The sequence below is a fragment of the Anopheles coustani genome, chromosome 2 (assembly GCF_943734705.1).
Source record: "Anopheles coustani chromosome 2, idAnoCousDA_361_x.2, whole genome shotgun sequence".
Taxonomy (NCBI): domain Eukaryota; kingdom Metazoa; phylum Arthropoda; class Insecta; order Diptera; family Culicidae; genus Anopheles; species Anopheles coustani.
In genome coordinates, this window is record NC_071289.1 from 93,394,225 (window position 1) to 93,412,161 (window position 17,937).

Below are 17,937 nucleotides of genomic sequence, written 5' to 3' on the forward strand. Positions count from 1 at the left end.
ATCTCCTATTGTTTTATTGTTGTTATGAATATTTATTCGCGTTTAATTATTTTTATTGTTATCATTAAATATCATTTCTATGAATTATATGAATACTAAGGTAGGTACCTCTTAGTCTAATCGATTTAATACGGGTTAATACAGATGGGATCTTAATACAGCTGGAGTTGTTCTTAAATATAGAAACTCAAAATAATTTTTGAATAATAACACTTGAATGTAAACATCGATAAGCGAATTAATGTTGCAAAATAGAACACCAGAACAGATGTTTTATCGGTTTAAAGCGGAACCGTTTAACCCGTTCAGGACCGTAAGCTATTCAAGACTAAAATTGGCAATACAAAACAATATTTTAGCTATTTGGGGTATAAAATAAGAGAAGATAGCCAGAAAAGTCTAGACTAGTATGTGTAGGTTTTTTATAATTTCATGGGAAATATTTGTCCATATGAACCATAAAAGTCAATAAATGACCAGTATAGTTATGATATCGGAATTTGTTTTGTTTGCTTTCCACTATAAATTACATAATAAAAATTCTAAAAAAAAGATCTTAGCCATTGCTATAAAAAAATAATGAATTCATCAACTTGCCAAATACCAAAAGTTTTTGTTGTTGGTTGAACGTACGAATGGTTTGGTTTTGGAGCAATTAATTCTTTATAGTTCTTTTCTGTTTATTCGTTCAGAAAGACATTTACCGCCTTTGGCATAATGTTTTCGTTGATGTTTCGTTTCAAAAGTATCGTTTTGATAATATTTGCACAAACAGTAACGAGTTTTGTAGATGAGAAAAATATTTTCCTTGGTCGTGAAAGGGTTAAAGTAGTTCATCGTGAAATTACTCTGCTTCATGAATGGACAATCGATCACTGCTTTTTTTTTCATCGTTCAAACATGTTTCAGTGTGCATAAATGTCTGCGAAACAAACAAGTCAACATCTATTTCCTTCTTTTCACGATGATGATCTACAACGGACAGTCATCATTCAAACGAAAACACGACATTTCTCGTCCCAGATGCCCGCGTCGGAAGCATTCCGATGATCAATGCACCGACGGCATGCGCCAGTCAAATGATACTTTTCCAGCCCGGGTACTCACCGCGAGGTGATGAAAACGCATCCGTCTTTGCGCCAGATGTAATGTGCAACTGTTTGCCATCATCCGATGAGGGTCCGTTTTCGCGCACTCGTAGGTTTCACGATTCCTTTCCCTCACGCCCCGTTCGCTAGTGGGGTTTTTACTGTGTTGCTTCTCGCCCTTGCGATCAGTAGCCTATAAAATAGCCATCAAATGGATGTGTGACGTGCTGAAATGATGGGTGCTTTTAAGCAAAGTGCCGCCGAAAGGGAAGGCGAGGTGTTAATATGCATATGGATGAAATGCGCCTCAACAAAAAAAACGCTCGAGCAGGATCTCCGAAGAAGTGCAAACATTTCCCACTGTTGGACTTTTCCGAGGGACCCCGTGCGGGGATGTGTGCGCGTGTGCGTGCAGCGCCTTAAACGATCGTAAACACGAAACAACAGCCCCTTCTGCGCCAGATCACCTCCGAGGGTGCGCGGCTCGGGTCGGGAACCATTTCACCACAAATATGCCACGCACGCAGACCCAGTCGGCCACAGCGAACCCACACGCGTGCGAATCGGAAAAACCGACGGATGAAATCATCAACGATCTCTGGCGGGACGCGAATCGCATATCCGTTGGTAAAGATCCTCATTACATTTTGCGAAACTTGTGCGAATCGTGAATTCCACGATGTTCCATAATTTTCCAAACTGCAGCTATTTTTGGTCGGTTTTCCTTTGTGCAACCGATCTGTTGTACCGCATTGTCGAAGGACGTAGGAGTTATAAGAACAACCGGTATTGAATAACAGATATTGCGAAATTCGTTTCGACCTTCGACCGAACGGTGCCAAAGAGGCAAAAGAGAACAGCAAACAGCAGAAGAACATGCCGAAACGTCCACCCACCGGATTCGGAGGAGGCGGAGGACCTTGAGCAAGCCGGTGATCCGGATTAGCGCATCTCAGACCGAGGCGTCGTGGTCTTATGTACGTGCCGCATGACAGCACGCTTCTGGAACGCGCGATGGTGTTGTTTATTCGATCATTTATCCGAACATCGAGCTCAGTACCCTCGTATTTCACTGTCAAAATGGGGCGCTACTCAGAAGAACTGAGAAAAACTGCTACGGTCTGAGAAAGAACCCTCCCGTTCCGGAGTTGCCTTTTTTGAGTTACGCCGCAAGACAAACGATGTACAATTTTTTTTCAATGTAAGCAAATGTGAAAATCTTTTTGGTTCATTTGTTGATCATTATTTCATTTCAACTACTTCCGATCTCAAACCTCGAGTTTACCCGTAGCTCAACTAATTTTCAATTAGTTTGAAATAATATTCATTTATACCAGGAACGATCTATTGGTTGAATATTAGTCGAGAAATATAAGCAGAGGCGGATCTACCTATGAGCGGACTGAGCGGCCGCGGGGGAACCCGAGCTTAAGGGGGCCCCGTGATGAAAACCCCAGATCTCAAAAGTAACTACCGATTTTATTTATTCTCTCAGTGGTATACATACTTTGATCATAGTTAGTACAGATGTATTTTGATATTGCTTAACCATTATTAATTTTCACCTAAACCTTGCCAGAATATGTTTTCATGAATCTTCTTTCTCATCTAATAATGACCGTTTGACTTAAAATGCTCTCAATTCACGGTCCATCAGCAAAAGTCTGCACTTACCTTACCTACCCTTTTAAACTGTTTTCGTCATCGCTGTCAAAATTGATAAAATGATTTGATAATTTGAGAGCGATTTAAAACACCCTATTGTGATTTAGCACACATAAAAAACATCTGTGAACAGTAATCTACATTTGCATTTACTTAAAAAAAGATAAACATGACATTTATCGCAAAAAAATAATAAAATGATTAGTTTTCAATAGGTCTGTTTCATTATGGATGAAAACGAAACAGACGGAAAGGAATTTTATTAACTTGTTCAGATTGCTTAATTCAGAGTAATTATTTTCAGATAATGAAGATCTAATATCTGATTTCATAAAATAATCAAATTTTTCGAAAGGAAATGTAAGTTACCTATCACATTATATTGATGAATTTATTTATTTATTTTAGATAGTTTTAATTAATATTTACTATAAGATATGTGACGAAGTTGATATGGAGGTTATAGCCTGAAAATATGTATAAAGCATTGCTAGGTGATGTAAAAAATAAGTCTAATTTTGGCCATAAGCATAGAAACACTTAGAGCAATGGAAATGTCTGGAGGGCCCCGTTTATCCAACCTATGTAATACCTATTTTCCTTTTAGTTTTACAATTTTCTTCTTGTTCTACTGATTTTTCAATTTTCAATTTAAAACTGAACGGTTGCGAAACGACTACGATGTATTCTTGTTACTTTGTTATAAAGGCCAAATATAAAACAATAAAGAAACAAAAAAAATCTGGCTCTCTAAGGATCTTTCGTCTTCGAAAGACCTCTCCATGACATTTCGGTGGCGCAGTCGTTCCTGTGCCAAATTAAAATGAAGAATTAATCCTTCGGCGAGCAAGAAGCGGGCGCTTAAATGAAGCTGAAACACCATTCTCACCGGAGGAATTATAATTCAACATGAATAGATGATGGGGTGCTATTTTCATGGTGCATTTTCATCATCCAAGGTTTGTGAGACGAGGAAGGATGCAAAACAACGCTGCAAGCTACAACGCTGCTTCCCACGCTCGCCTGAATCAGCCAAAAACCGATCCAATTCGGTGCTTCGCCATTCAGCTGCAGGTTGTTTCACTATTTTCGGGCGAAGGAGTCATCGCCACGGAGTCTCTGGGCGTCATCGGCTGATTAACTCGAGTTAAAACGCTCTTGCCAAGCACTAACACAGCGCCGCGAGCGACCGTCGGCCATGATCGGTGTCAGTTTGTATGACAAATAATTGGCTAAAAATATGTCCCCCCCCCCCATCCCATGCTAGTGGGACGTCGCGTGACGCGCGGTTCACGGGAACACGGGGTGGTCGATTTTGGACGACTGACTAAGAAGTGTTCCTCCACCACCGCCGGGAAAACGGACCGGGGGTGTAATTCATGACACCCTGTGACACCATGTTTTGACAACACCCCGATCCGCGATCGCGTTCCTTCGTGCGAGCGCGAGGCGAGTGCTTTCCTCACCAGAGTGTCATCAACATATTTTCACCTCTTCAAAAATGCTACCCAACCGTGGCTTCATGATTCATCCGTCGAGAAAAGGCGTCCTCAGAGAGAGTGAAAGAGTGGTGCATGCGAGATGAGACTTATGAGAGGGTGGTGGAAAAATCGTGAAACCACTGAAGTCATCGCGCAGGAATGCACTCGAAAAAGGATGATTCTCACCTGTTCCGGCGAATGTGCGCCGGCTCGGCCTTCGTTCGAGACGAAAGAACACCGTCGGCGTTTGGAGTCGAGGGTGTTTTTCGGTTTTACACATCCTTTTTCATCGGAGAAAATCTTTCTCGGCAGAAATAGCCGCCCGCACGATGTTGGAGCAGAAGCAGAAGAGGGTAAAAACTAAGAACAAACACAAACAGTGCGAACACCTTTTTGCAGACCCCCCCTTCCCTTCCTGTCCTGTCGCTGCAGGATAAAATCCCCTCCCCTGGACCCATTTTTCATGATGGTGAAACACATTTTCCATCTAATTTTGTGCACACCAGTATTACCTGTCTTTTCTGGGGCGGTATGATGGAGATTTCATTTGGGTTTTTCTTTTACCTTTTTGGTCTTCGTAACTTCTTTTGCTTTTTTTGTAAGACGTTCACGTTTATTTATAAAAAGATGCTAAACATTTGTGCAATGCATTTTACCAACCAAGCTAAACAAATTTCTGATGATTTCAGAGTTTTCATCCGATCAGTTCTCTTCATTTTATTATCATTCACATTCTCTTCTCATCGTTCTTTTACATTTTTATTTCATTTTTGAAAATCAAGTCAGTTTTAACGGTCCTTCCTCAACTTATAAATTATTATTCATATTGTAGTTATTTTAGCACTTTTTTTCTCGTGAAAAGGTATGCACTGTACGATTTTTCTTCTCTTTCCATTCGAAGTCTTCCCGAACCGGTTGATCTATGACAAGCAAATACCGGTCATTAGGAAGCAAATTTATCACCCCCATGGAATTGCACACTATTCTATTTTTGCGATCAATTAACCGTGTCGAATGGGGTGTTTTCTTTTTCCCCCTCGACGAGTGTGTGTGTGTTAGTATGGAATGATAAACTCTCGCTGGACAAACGCGACCGGACATGGTTCAGAGGAAACGCAATGGGCAAAAAATAACCCCATCACAACACAAGGGCTGTGCCATGCGCTAAGGGAAGGCGATGATCGTGATCGGTTCGGCTTCGATTTCCCAATACTGCTGCACACGCATGCACGATTCTTCGTGCGTGAAGCGCTGCTGCTGCTCCGATGAATAATTCAAATCCAGAGTCGGAGGGAAACAACTCTTGGGAAGAGGAAGGGCACGGGAAAAAGAAGCCATCTCTCCGGGAAAGTGAAAACCCCCCCCCCCCCGCCGGGAGCAGAGTGAGAGAGTATTTGCGGAAGGAAGTGGGAAATCTTCTCCGTGTCTCGTAGGAAAAGCGCTCTCTTTGAGGTTCCATCCGGCTCCGCGAGAGATTATGGCGAATCGTACGCGATTTCTTCGCTCTCGAGGGGCTGCTAAGCACAACGCGTTGCTCTCCTGCTGGCCCTCCCTCCTCCGCTCCCAAATACCCCCCCCCCCCCCCCCTCTCCCACAAACTCACGCATGCGCACTTCGGAGCAGCGTCAGAACGGGCGCCTACTTCATTTCTCTGCCCGACGTCCGAGCGCGCTGAGCTGGCGTAGAACCGCGTTTCGTCTATTTATTTTATTTTATTTTTCGTTTTTCGCCTCCCTTTGTTTCCCACAACCCCCACCATCCCCCTCACCAATATTTTCCCCTGCTCCCTTCTCGATGGATGGCGGCGAACGGCGGTGGCGCAGGACGGAAAGTTTTCGGAGGCAAGTTTTCCCGGAACGGGCAGGAGAGGAAAAACAAAAGTGTTTTGGGTGCGTGTGTGTCTCCGCGTAGAATGGTCGGAGAGAGGACAGTGTATAGAACGAGGACTCAGTGCGGGAAATCGGGACGTGGAAAATTCACTCGCACGAAGTGAAGAGACAGCTGAGGTGAATTCCATGGGAGTTTTTCCATACGTTCTCCACCAGAAGATGGACTTCTTGTACCAGTGCTTGTGTTTGTGTGTGTAGGTGTGTTGGTAATACGTCCCACACCGGTCGGAAAAGTTGGTGAAAAGTGTCATTATTTTTGGCATAGGTTTTCCCACGGCTGAGAGGGAAAAGGGTGTGTTGCGCCGGCGCAAACGATCGTCCTCGGGACGTTAGGGACATGCGCGACCACTTCTCACACACACACACACACACGCGCGAGGAAAACCGATACAACCCGATCGATTCGGTTGGACCCGGTTGTGGCGACGATTTTCGCAGCTCGAGCTTCACTCTTCGCTCGCTCTTCAAAAACGACCGACGTCTTAAGTTATTCGTCTCGGGGATGACTTGAGCTTTTTCCTTCTTCCAACAACTGTTCTGCTCTTCTGGTGTGGAAAAGTGTGCAGGAAAGAAAAACGTACGTCCTCTACCGGCCGCCCGCGGCCCCCCACCCGCTCTCCCCCTCCGGGGCCCTCGGTTTGGGTGTTTGAGCGTGCGCCGCGTTCCGTGAACACCAAAGTGAGATGGGAAAATTTTTCTAAGTCCCCTTTCGAAACGGGTGTTAGAAAATTTTCACCATCGACGACCGAACCGAAGTGTTAGGCTTTTCCTTGTGGATCGAACGTGACTGGTGTTGGATTGTGACATGTCGCAGTTTGCAAATATTTGCAATACTTTGCGCAACTGTTTTGTGAAAAATATTTTTCAAAAAAATTTCGTTTTAAAAAAGTGTGCAATTGTGAGCCAATAAGAGAAAAAGTATTTTGTCCCAAAAAAATTCTGTAAAAGATTATTTCCCAACGTTTTACGTTTTGGGAATTTAGTGGATGCAGTGTGTGGTTCAATAACGTGTGGTATTTTTTTCGTGGAAAACGTGGCTCTTATTGGCGTCAATTGCAATCGAGTCCATGGTGGTGCACCAATGTGATCGTTAATATTTAATTGTGTGTCGAATTTGTTTTATCCCATTTTCCCCACAGTTTAAGTCAGTGGAAATTCAGCGGACTTATAACTTGAGTCTGACCAGCAAGAGCACGTCTTCAATCGAAAAATAAAAGCGGAGGAGGAAAAGTAGTTAGTGGTGAATTAGTTGAAGCAATTCAAGTGACCTCCGATTTTACTACACTCTCTTCCCCTTACACGAAAAGCAAAATAAGCAGTGGTGTGTTTCCGTGGTCCCAACACCCCGTTGAAAAGAAGAAAAAACGGGGGGAAGAGAAGAAGCGCCTGAATAAAATCGAAGAGGATCTAGTTGTTTAAGTTTTGCCTAGTTTTGGAGTTTCGAGTTCTGTTAAGTTTGTTTCATTTTTGTGTGTGTAAGAAATACCCAAATACGCAAACAAATATCGACTCGTACCGTGATCACGAGTGTGTGTGTGTGTGCGCCTGAGCCTTAATTCTGGATTAAGGATGCAACGACCGAATCCAAATCAGCCGCCGTTTCAGCAGCTGCCGCTTCAGCAGCAGCAGCAGCAGCAGCAGCTGGTGCAGCAACACCAGCAGCAGATGCACCAGCAGTCGTCGTCGGTGATGCAACAGTCGTCGTCGACAACCATGCAGCAGCAGCACCAGCAGCAGCAGCAGTTCATGCAGCGGCAGGAGTTTACGCAGCAGCAGCAGCAGTTCAGCAGCTCCCAGCAAAGGATTAGCCGCTCGGAGCAGCACTCCGTTAGCCGCCAAGTGACCCAGCAGCGAGGTTAGTTGCGGCCGAAACGACGGCAGCCTTGCGTGGGAAGGGTCGGTGGCCGTTGCCTTTTGCTCGCAAAGAATGTTATATAACTCGGAGCGGGCGGTCGCCCAAGCGGGGGATTTTTCGCGAAGACAGCCGCCTTTCCCTGCCTACTAAGGGAGGAAAAGTGCTCCAGCTATCGGCGTCGAAGTGTGCTGTGATAAATCTTCGCTCCAAAGGACTGCCAAAACCCGCGTTCAAGAGGTTCAAGTTACATCCCTGACAACGTGTACGCCACTTGAAGGAAATTTTGGCAGATATAGGGAACCAACCTTTGGTCCTCTGGAAACCAGCTCAGAATTTGAGGAGCAAAGAATTTCCAAATCGCCTCCGTCCAGGCAAACCTTTTGGGACTTCCGAAATGCCAGCTTCTTCTAGTCCACCGGCCTCTAGCGGCCAGCCGTATGTGTTCGAATGCGCTGCACGGCTGCGAATGTGCTAAAAATATGCTCGGTGAAAAACGTTATTTTTAGTGTCACGAAAAATTCTCACTCAACGCTCACGCGCGCGTACTCATCGCCATCAGTTTGGGACGGCGTGTTAAATACGCGCAGGATCAGGAATGTCGTATCGTTGTTTTTCCTCCTCTCCTACCTCGTCTCGTTTCATTTTCTTCCCTCCCCCTGGCTTGCTTCCGTGCGTTCTCGCACATCTGTGTGTGCCAAACCGCCCGTGTGTGTGTGTTTATGTGTCCCACAAGCGGAAATGGGAGACACCAGAGGCATCCCCAGCAACGGCGCTCCTTCTTCTGGTCCATTCAACCATTCTGGGCCGTTTTATTTTTCCTTCAAAGCTTCGCTTGTGTGCGTGGGCGTAGAAGGGGACACCGAACGAAGGAGGACGGTTGGCCCGCGGGGATGGGAGGATTAAAATGAATGGTAAATTTAAAAAGAAAACTCTTCTCACCGTATCTTCGAGCACTGTCCCCCCAAGGGTCCGCTGAAAACTCAAAAAGAGATACAGCTCACGGGGGGTGGGGAAAAACTCAAAGAGATCGAGTGTTAAAAATTGCTTATTTTAAGAAAACGCAAACGCCGTTGCTTTCCACAAGCCGCACACCGCGTCACACCAGACCGGTTGGAAAGTGCTAGAAATCACACCACCAGAAAGGGGGAAAGGAAAACTTTGCCAGATAGACCTCATTTCCGTGTGTCACTCGGTTCGGAAGGGAAGGCCGTGTTTTCGTCCGCTCAATCCCGCCCATTCCGGGGAGGTGACAATTTCACAACTGGGAATGTGCGAGTGGGCGTTCTGAACCTTGCGGGAAACGTTCCAAAACCCGTCCCAATGTGCCAAGGGTTGCAGTGAATTCCTGAACGCCCACCTTGGTTTTGGAAACTCGGTGATGTTTCATCTGTTTCAGCATGTTTTCTTTCAACTCAAAAACAAAACATAACATTTTGGCTTTTCAATGTGAAGCAATGACGTACAAGCACGTAGAAGATAATCCTTGCATTTCGTGTAACCAAATGTCGTTTGTCAAGCAAATCTGTCATCCAATGACAAGCGCATACATGCATACCATTTGACTCCGAGGCAACTATGAAATTGGATGCCATTGCGTTGATGATAACTTTGCTCCGCTTTCACGCGTCGTCAATAAAAGACGGACAACATTGAGGACCAGCGTTACGCAGTAATGTGCGCGCGAGAGCACCATCGAAGGGCTGGCCAGTTTCCAGTTCTAGGTCAAGACGGTGCCGGGCCGTATCTGGACCGGGCAAACCAGACCGAGGGGAGAACCTTCACCGGGGCGGACACCACACCATAGCGGGACTGGGGGAGCGGAGTGCTGTGCATTTGCCCATCCGTGGCATCGCTCTGTCGGCTACTGGCGGCTCCAATTTCCGTCCCGAGCTTGAGGACGAGAGACCGGACGCGGTTGCCTTCAGCGACGGGTTCGCCATATTTGGAACTGAACAGTGAAACATGTCGCGCCGGCCATGTCTCACGAGCGGGCGGGTGTTGATTAGTGGTCGTTTTGTTTTGCTGCCCGACATTAATTGTTACCCGTCCGGTGGCTGGAGTGTGTGTCGCCACCAGCAGAGTTCACGATCGTGTTGAATCTCCCTCACTGATTGAGACTAAAGAGGTTCCTCAAATGGGGCTCCAAAAACGATTCGCGTCGGGAGAACTATCCGGCCAGAGGCATCATGTTGCAATGTCTCTACACTTGTCACATCACTTCAGATGTCAATCTATATTATGGTTGTGCTGCAATCGTTCGATCACATTCCACATCAGAATTGAAAGGAGCTATTTCATCTTTTATCAACTCTTTTCAACTCTTTTCTCATTTCATCTTTTATCAACTTACTTTTCGCTAGTATGGTATATTATACAATGTGTAAAACAAAAATCAATGAAAATTAAATGTATTTGATTTGACTGCAATGGTTTTCGTTTGGAGGACTTCAAAATAGAATTGCCTACACATATTTCCATACTTGCACCGTTTTCCGATCCCTAAAGTCCCAAAAAGAATCTAATGAAATCATCTAAAGCAAAGAAAATGTATTTCGGTTGAATTTTAGTTTTAGTAAAAACAGGAAAATGCATAAAATGTCGAACAACTTCCCTAAAAAATAAAAGGTGTGGATCTCTCATGCGCTACCCCAAGCCGTTATCAGCCATGCAAACCAATCAATGGATGCAGAGGTAAAACCAAAACTAAGACCACCGCGTGAGAGAGCCCCCGCTTTTGCGAAGGAAGCCATCCATGGAAGTGGAAAATTAATGCAGACCTCTAACGGTTCCCGGTGCTCGTCGTGGTCAAAGCTGAGCAAAGCAAAACAAAACAAAAACTGTATGCCATTTCACATATTGCACCGCTTGGTGAAAGGTGGTGGTTTTCCCTACCCCTCTTTGTTTTATTTTCCGCACCCTCCTTCTTGTGGTCACTTGTGTGGTGGTGACCTACGCAATCGACGGAGGATCAGTTCCACGCACACACTCGGCTCGGAACCGGAACGATCGCTTAAGTCGCAACATTTCATTGCACAAAGCGAGAAAGGCCATTGCGGTGGAGAAGAAGAAGAGACGAAAGAAAAAGGGAGTCGGTAATGAAAACCTCATCCGATAGGAAGCATCCGTCAAATCCCGGTGGCCACTAGCCTATGCTTCGATGAGCGCTAATGTGCCCCCCGGCTTCAATCCATTGGAAAATGAGAGGGGCGGGGAGGGGGGGCATTGGAGGGATAAAATGAAAATGAAACTCTTTTTTCCTACCCAGAGCAGATCGTTGCACCCATTCCTTTGTGAGCGATGGTTGCATTACGATCGCCAATGGTTTGCTAATTACATAAGGAAAAATAGCGAAAGGTTGTTGATGTTTGCTGTCGAGTGTAAGTAATCGATTAAAGATTAAATCGATGTGATTATGTACAGGTGCATTGCATGAATAATTGAATAGTTTATTTTGAATAACTAAACTCTTATATGTACATTGAAAGATTAATTCTTTTGATGAAACACATTCCATGGGTTAGAGAGAGGTTGTGTTTTCTACCGCCTGACATTTATTTCCGTTTTGACAAGATGTCAGACCTTGCTCGCCTGAAGGGAAACACTGGTAACACTAAAACGAGCACCATTTCTAACCTTTTGCAACATAAGCGGACAAATTCCCTCAACACCCTTTTACCCGGAGCGCATCAGTTCAAACCTCTTGGAATCAGTTGTCGCTCAGTACCATTTCTGTCGACTCGTCAGACGAGCCTGGAGCCCTTTTTCGTACCCGTCGATGTGTTTCGTTTATTAGGCGAATGCATTTTGCATTTATTAAACCGAGCTCTGGTGGAGGTTCAGCACTTGCTATAACTAGAACTTGTCTCTCGCGTTGCTCCGCTTCTCGAAGGTCCCACTCCATTTAGTGACGACCATATTTCGTGACGGCACGCGTCAAATGTGACGCACGAGTGCGCCCAAGCCCTTGATAGCCGTCCGATGGTTTGAAGAAACAGAAAAAAACAGACATGTTCACCCACCGGAAAGGGAAAAAAACTACTAGAAAATAAATTCACTCCACCGGAGAACGCTAGAGAACGGTGAAGGCGAAGGCATCACACCTTATCCGCAGTTCGGTGCGGAATTTGCTGATGCATTACGGCAGTTTGCTTATTTATTTTTCCCTCGTCCAGGCTAAGTCCCGACGATCACTGATTTTACGCTGCACTGCATCCCCCTCCCTCCGATTCCATAACTGTTTACCTCTTCCCCCCTTTTCCGTGAACACTGGCTGCACCTGAACAAACCATATCTCCCCAATCTGGCCGACCGACGCTAGAAGGGAGACGCCGGAAGGTTGGTCTGTTTGTAGAACCCCGAGAGATGCGAGGCTCGAACGTCCGCCAGACCGGAGCGTCGGGACTAATCGGTCGTTAGCAGTGGTTCGACTCGGAGAATTCTGCGTGCTGCCACTAGTTTGTTTCCGGAAGACATGAAGTGAAGGAACTGCCAGAAGCGTCCACTAAACTTGTGACACGGTTGTGACACAGAACGGAGAACGTTCAACCCTGATATCTTATTATCAACAATCGTCCAAAGGTGAATACAAATAGTATTTACCTCCGGCAAGCGAACAAAGTGTGCAAACGCTGTGTGAACAATTTGTTTTGCCCTCGGAAGAAAGTAAAGTGCAATGTACAAACAACGTTTGAAGTGACACAAATCTGTACAAAAGTTTGCCTGCTCGCAAAGAGTAGATTTTAAAGTAAAGAAACATCTAGTTGAACTCCATCAGATCTTAAGAGATACAACAGCTAAAATAAACCTGGGAATATATTTGAAATTCTACAAAATTTCTAGAGGTAAAAGGAAGTATTCTTTGCTCGATCTTAGCAAGTGAAGAGTGAGAATAGACAACATTCCATAGCCTTACAAACATTAGTCCTGGGCGCTTCTTTAATCTTGTGTTACATTTTGTATTGTCTTATCTAGTAGTTTGTCTTGTCTTTTCGTATGTGTAAGTGTTTGAAAACACAATACTGATAGACGATACAACGGATCACATCTGTAGTCCACCGTGTTTTCGCCTATGTAGCAAATGGCACATTTTCAAGAATAGGACATTCCCCTGTTTTTCCCCCCATCGGAAACCACGTACCGAACGCCATAGTCTTCCGTGGCGCAATCTGTTCATCACCCGAGACACGTTTCTTCCGCTACGAAGGGGTCACTGTGCGTTAAAAATAGGTTTAACCTAACGTCGTTCCGTTGCGTAATCGCTTCCCGTAAGCGGCCCGTTCTCGAGCGACTAAAATTACATCATACGCACGACGATCTGTGCAAGATCCTACGACCGTCGGGCGGCTGAACTCAAGTATTAACCCATACGACGACTATCACGAGCGTATTTTGAGGCAGAAGCGGGTTGGATGCTGCTCAAACAATAATACTTCAAATTGGAGGCAAAGTAAAATGTTACAACCGTGTTGTTACCACCAAGAGAATGATGCAGATAAACATGACCTTGACCCATAAACTAGAGCCAGGCTTCTTCTTCTTCTTCGAAGAGACAGTGGCCCTCTTAGTATTCCACTTTCACTTCCCAAGGTGTGCCAAGGTGTACATGAACTTGAACTGTTGAGGGTTGACCACTGTTGGCTTCGTTTGTTGGCTCGTACAGGTGTTCTGTTCCATCTGATAAATAAACCTGACTTGTGAACATTACGATAGGTAGTTTCGGATTAAATTTGGTTTTCCAATGTAGTGTTAACATCTTTGTTTTTCTTTGTTTTTTTGTTGATAGTTCTTGTAGTTGGTATCTGGATGGGTTTAGTTCTCGTGTTTTCAGCTTGAAGATTACTGCTTGAATGTTATCTGACTTGAGTTTTTTGTTTTTGTTCGTTTCACCTACAGTGCAACAGCAGCATGGTGGATTCATACAGCAGAGCACCACACCGCTCGCGTCCATAACGCCCGGTGTGCAGACACCGACTCCGGTAGGAGTTCCGTTCGTACAGCAGCAGCAACAGCAGCAGCCAAGCTACGGCGTGGCGGCCCCGACCCCGACCGGACCCGGCGACTACTCGCCGCCGGTGTTCGAGCAGATCTTCAAGAACTCGCGCTTCGCCCAGGGCGGCAACGCGCTGTTCGAGGGCAAGCTGAAGGGCAACCCGCGGCCGGAGGTTTCGTGGACTCGAAAAGGCGCACCCCTTCTCGACTCCGCGAAGCACCGGCTGAGCTACAACCCATCGACCGGGGCCGTCTCGCTGCTGATCAACCAGATCGGGCCGGGCGACGAGGGCGAGTACACGTGCAAGGCGCGCAACGCCGTCGGCGAGGCGATCTGCTCGGTGTTCATCCAACCGGAGGGCATGCCGACGCCGCAGTTCCAGCAGCTTCGCCGGGAGACGATCCAGCAGCAGAGCAGCGTCAAGCAGCAGCAGTACACCAACGGCTACTCGCACACGGAGGAGGAGTTCAAGGTGGACACGTTCGAGTACCGGTTGCTGCGTGAGACGTCGTTCCGCGAGTCGATCACGCGCCGCTACGCGGGCGAAACCGACGCCCAGCTGATCACGACCATCGACCGGGCCCTGGGGCCCGCGTCGGCCCCGCAAATCGGCCAGAAGCCGCGCAACTCGAAGCTGGTCGAGGGCTCGGATGCGGTGTTCAGTACGCGCGTTGCGGCCAACCCGCGTCCGCGCCTGTCCTGGTTCAAGGACGGCCAGCGCATCATCCCGTCGGCGGACAAGTACGAGGTGAGCTACTCGAACCAGCAGGCCACGCTGCGCGTCCGGAATGTGAGCGCACGCGACTCCGGCCACTACACGCTGCTGGCCGAGAACGTGCAGGGCTGCCAGGTGTCGTCGGCCGTGCTGGCCGTCGAACCGGCCCACGAGCAGCAGCAGCAGGTCGCGGTTGAGCGTGCGACCTCGCTGGTGACCGAGCAGCAGCAGCAGACGCAGCAGTATCAGCAGCAGTTCATCGAGAGTTCGTCGGAGGCGACCAAGGCATTGTCGCCGTCGTTCGTGACGCTGCTGCAAGACGCGGAGACGACCGAGGGCAAGATGGTGCGCTTCGATTGCCGCGTGACGGGCCGACCGTACCCGGAGGTGGCCTGGTACATCAACGGCAACCTGGTGACGGACGACGCGACGCACAAGATCCTGGTGAACGAGGCCGGCAACCACTCGCTGATGATTACCAGCGCGAACCGCTTCGACCATGGCATCGTGACGTGCGTGGCGCGCAACAAGAGCGGCGAGGTGGCCGCCCAGGCCAAGCTGGTCGTGTGCGAGCGCGAGCAGATCGTCGCGCCGAAGTTCGTCGAGCGCTTCACCACCGTGAACGTGAAGGAGGGCGAGCCGGTGCGGCTGTTTGCGCGCGCCATCGGGACGCCGCTGCCGCGCATCACCTGGCAGAAGGACGGCATCCCGATCGTGCCCGGCCCGGACGTGCAGATCTGCAACGACGAGAACGGCTGCACCACTGTCGACATCCCGCGAGCGAAGGCGTCGGATGCGGCCTGGTACCAGTGCACGGCGCAGAACGTCGCCGGTACCACCGCCACCCGGGCCCGTCTCTTTGTCGAAACTCCGAAGGGACCGGCGCCGGAGCAGAAGCGTCTCAATCTACCGCGCCCGACCAAGGTCATTCAGCCGGAGTAAGTACACCGCCATCAAGATGATGGTCTCCGACTATCGACATACTTAATCGCGCATTTACGCTACCTTTTCCAGGGCGATGCCGGAACCGGAAATCATCTATCTACGTCATGTCGAGCGGGCTGCTCCGCACATGCCACCGAAGGAGGAGGACCGCATCTATCCACCGCCGAAGTTCATCGTCCCGCTCAGTGACGTTGCTCAGGTCGAAGGTGGAAAGGTGCACTTCGAGGCACGCATCGAACCCGTCTCCGATCCAACGATGCGCGTTCAGTGGTTCCTCAATGGCAATCTCATTCAAGCGAGTAAGTGCAAACCCCCCAGAACTCCACGTGAAGACACGTTCCGTTAAACGTTGCTTTTGTATTCTCAGGCTCCCGTGCTAATACCACGTACCAGTTTGGATTTGTCGCGCTCGATCTGCTCACGATCGTGATGGAGGATAGCGGCGAGTATCTGTGCCGTTTGTCGAGCTCGACCGGAGTGGCCGAATCGCGTGCGATGCTGAGTGTCCAGCCGAGACCGCCGATCGAGCAGCAGCCGCAGCATCCGTCCTCGCTGGACCAGATCCAGCACCTGGAGGATTACTCGAAGTACGTGCGCACTGAGAGCATCGAAGAGGTGATCAACCAGAAGCCGGCGTTCACGCGGCCGCTGCAGGATCTGGGCGACCTGGAGGAAGGTCGCAATGCGCACTTCGAGGCGCAAATTACGCCGGTCAGCGATCCGACCATGCGCGTCGAGTGGTACAAGGACGGACGGCCGATCACGGCCAGCTCGCGCATCACGGCCATCTTCAACTTTGGCTACGTGTCGCTGAACATCATGCACCTGCGGGCGGAGGACGCTGGCACCTACACGGTGCGTGCGGTTAACCGCATCGGGGAGGCGATCAGCACGTCCAAGATCGCCGTCGTCAGCAAGGCACCGGTCACGGGCGATCTGGGCATCTCCGAGCAGCGCAACTACATCCAGAAGATCGAGGAACTGGAGCAGTACCAGAAGTACCAGAACCAGAAGTTCTACGAGGAAACGCCCGAGAGCACGCAGCGGCCGGAGTTCAAGAGCCCGGTGTCGGACCAGCTGAACGTGCGCGAGGGTGGCTTTGCGCACTTCGAGGCCCGCCTGGAGCCGGTCGGTGATCCGACGATGCGCGTAGAGTGGCTCAAGGACGGCCATCCGGTAGAGGCGAGCTCGCGCATCACATCGTTCTGCAACTTCGGTTACGTGGCGCTCACGATCAAGCAGGTCACCGTGCACGATGTGGGCAACTACACGTGTCGTGCGTACAATTCGCTCGGCGAAGCGCACGTGACCGCTCGCCTGACGGTCGTTACGCGCCAGGACATCATCGTCGACTCGCAGACGAGTCATATGGGCATGGAGAAGATCCAGTACCTGGAGGACGCGTCGCGGTACACGCGTACGCAGGAATCGGTTGAGCAGGTCGTCCAGCAGCAGCCCCGTTTCCTCGGACCGCTGAAGGGAACCAACCGCATTGTGGAAGGCCAACGGGCGCACTTTGAGGCCCGCCTCGAGCCGCAGTCGGATCTGACGATGCGTGTCGAGTGGTACCACAACGGTCGCCCGCTGATGAGCGCCAATCGCATCCAAACGTATCACGACTTTGGCTACGTGGCGCTGGACATTCTGGACGTGCGCGCCGAAGACTCGGGCACCTACACGCTGGTCGCAGCGAATAGCTCCGGACAGGCGCAGGTCGAGGCGGCAATGGTTGTTGAGAGTAAGTACCAACAACGGTGACCGCAATGGAATGTTCATCTGCTTACTCTTAACCATTTTATCTATTCATTCCATGATACTTTTAAAGAATCCAAACGTTCTGATTGAGACAAACATTTCAGTTAGAAGCATACAACTAACAGTAAGGTTAAGGATTTTTTTTTCAAATGTGTGTAGAATTGATCGATTGATTAAAATAGTCTTCGTGGCACCACTCCACGTACTAGTATCTCTTTAATGGACAGCCAATGTTGCTTTTATATTAACTCGTAAGACTTCACAAACTAACGCTAGAATCAGAGGAGTTGTCTTCGACGGATAGATAAAACCTTTGCTTAGAGGCCAATAGTTTGTAGTTCCGTCAGCCATTGCTTCAGGGGATTGCTCACAATAAACACACGGTATGGTTCAACCTGCCCATTGGGAAGAATCCAAAGACGCGACTGACGCGATGACGAGTCCAAGCTTCTGGTTCGATACGCTTTGCCACTTATATAGTGTAAGTGAAAGTACGTGTTGTAACTAAACTTAAACACCTCTCATCGCGATCGTCGCGTCTAATATGTTTTACTT

At 48.3% G+C, this 17,937-nt stretch overlaps 1 protein-coding gene across 1 annotated transcript in view; it reads left to right on the forward strand.

Annotated features, from left to right (window-relative positions):
- The window catches only part of LOC131265364 (titin), a 150,083-nt gene that overhangs the window by 55,469 nt on the left and 76,677 nt on the right, over nucleotides 1-17,937 (forward strand). Inside the window, exons 16-18 of the mRNA XM_058267623.1 lie at nucleotides 13,871-15,620; nucleotides 15,697-15,926; nucleotides 15,995-17,365. Of these exons, the coding sequence (XP_058123606.1) occupies nucleotides 13,871-15,620; nucleotides 15,697-15,926; nucleotides 15,995-17,365 (3,351 nt within the window). The remainder of the gene's footprint in view (nucleotides 1-13,870; nucleotides 15,621-15,696; nucleotides 15,927-15,994; nucleotides 17,366-17,937) is intronic.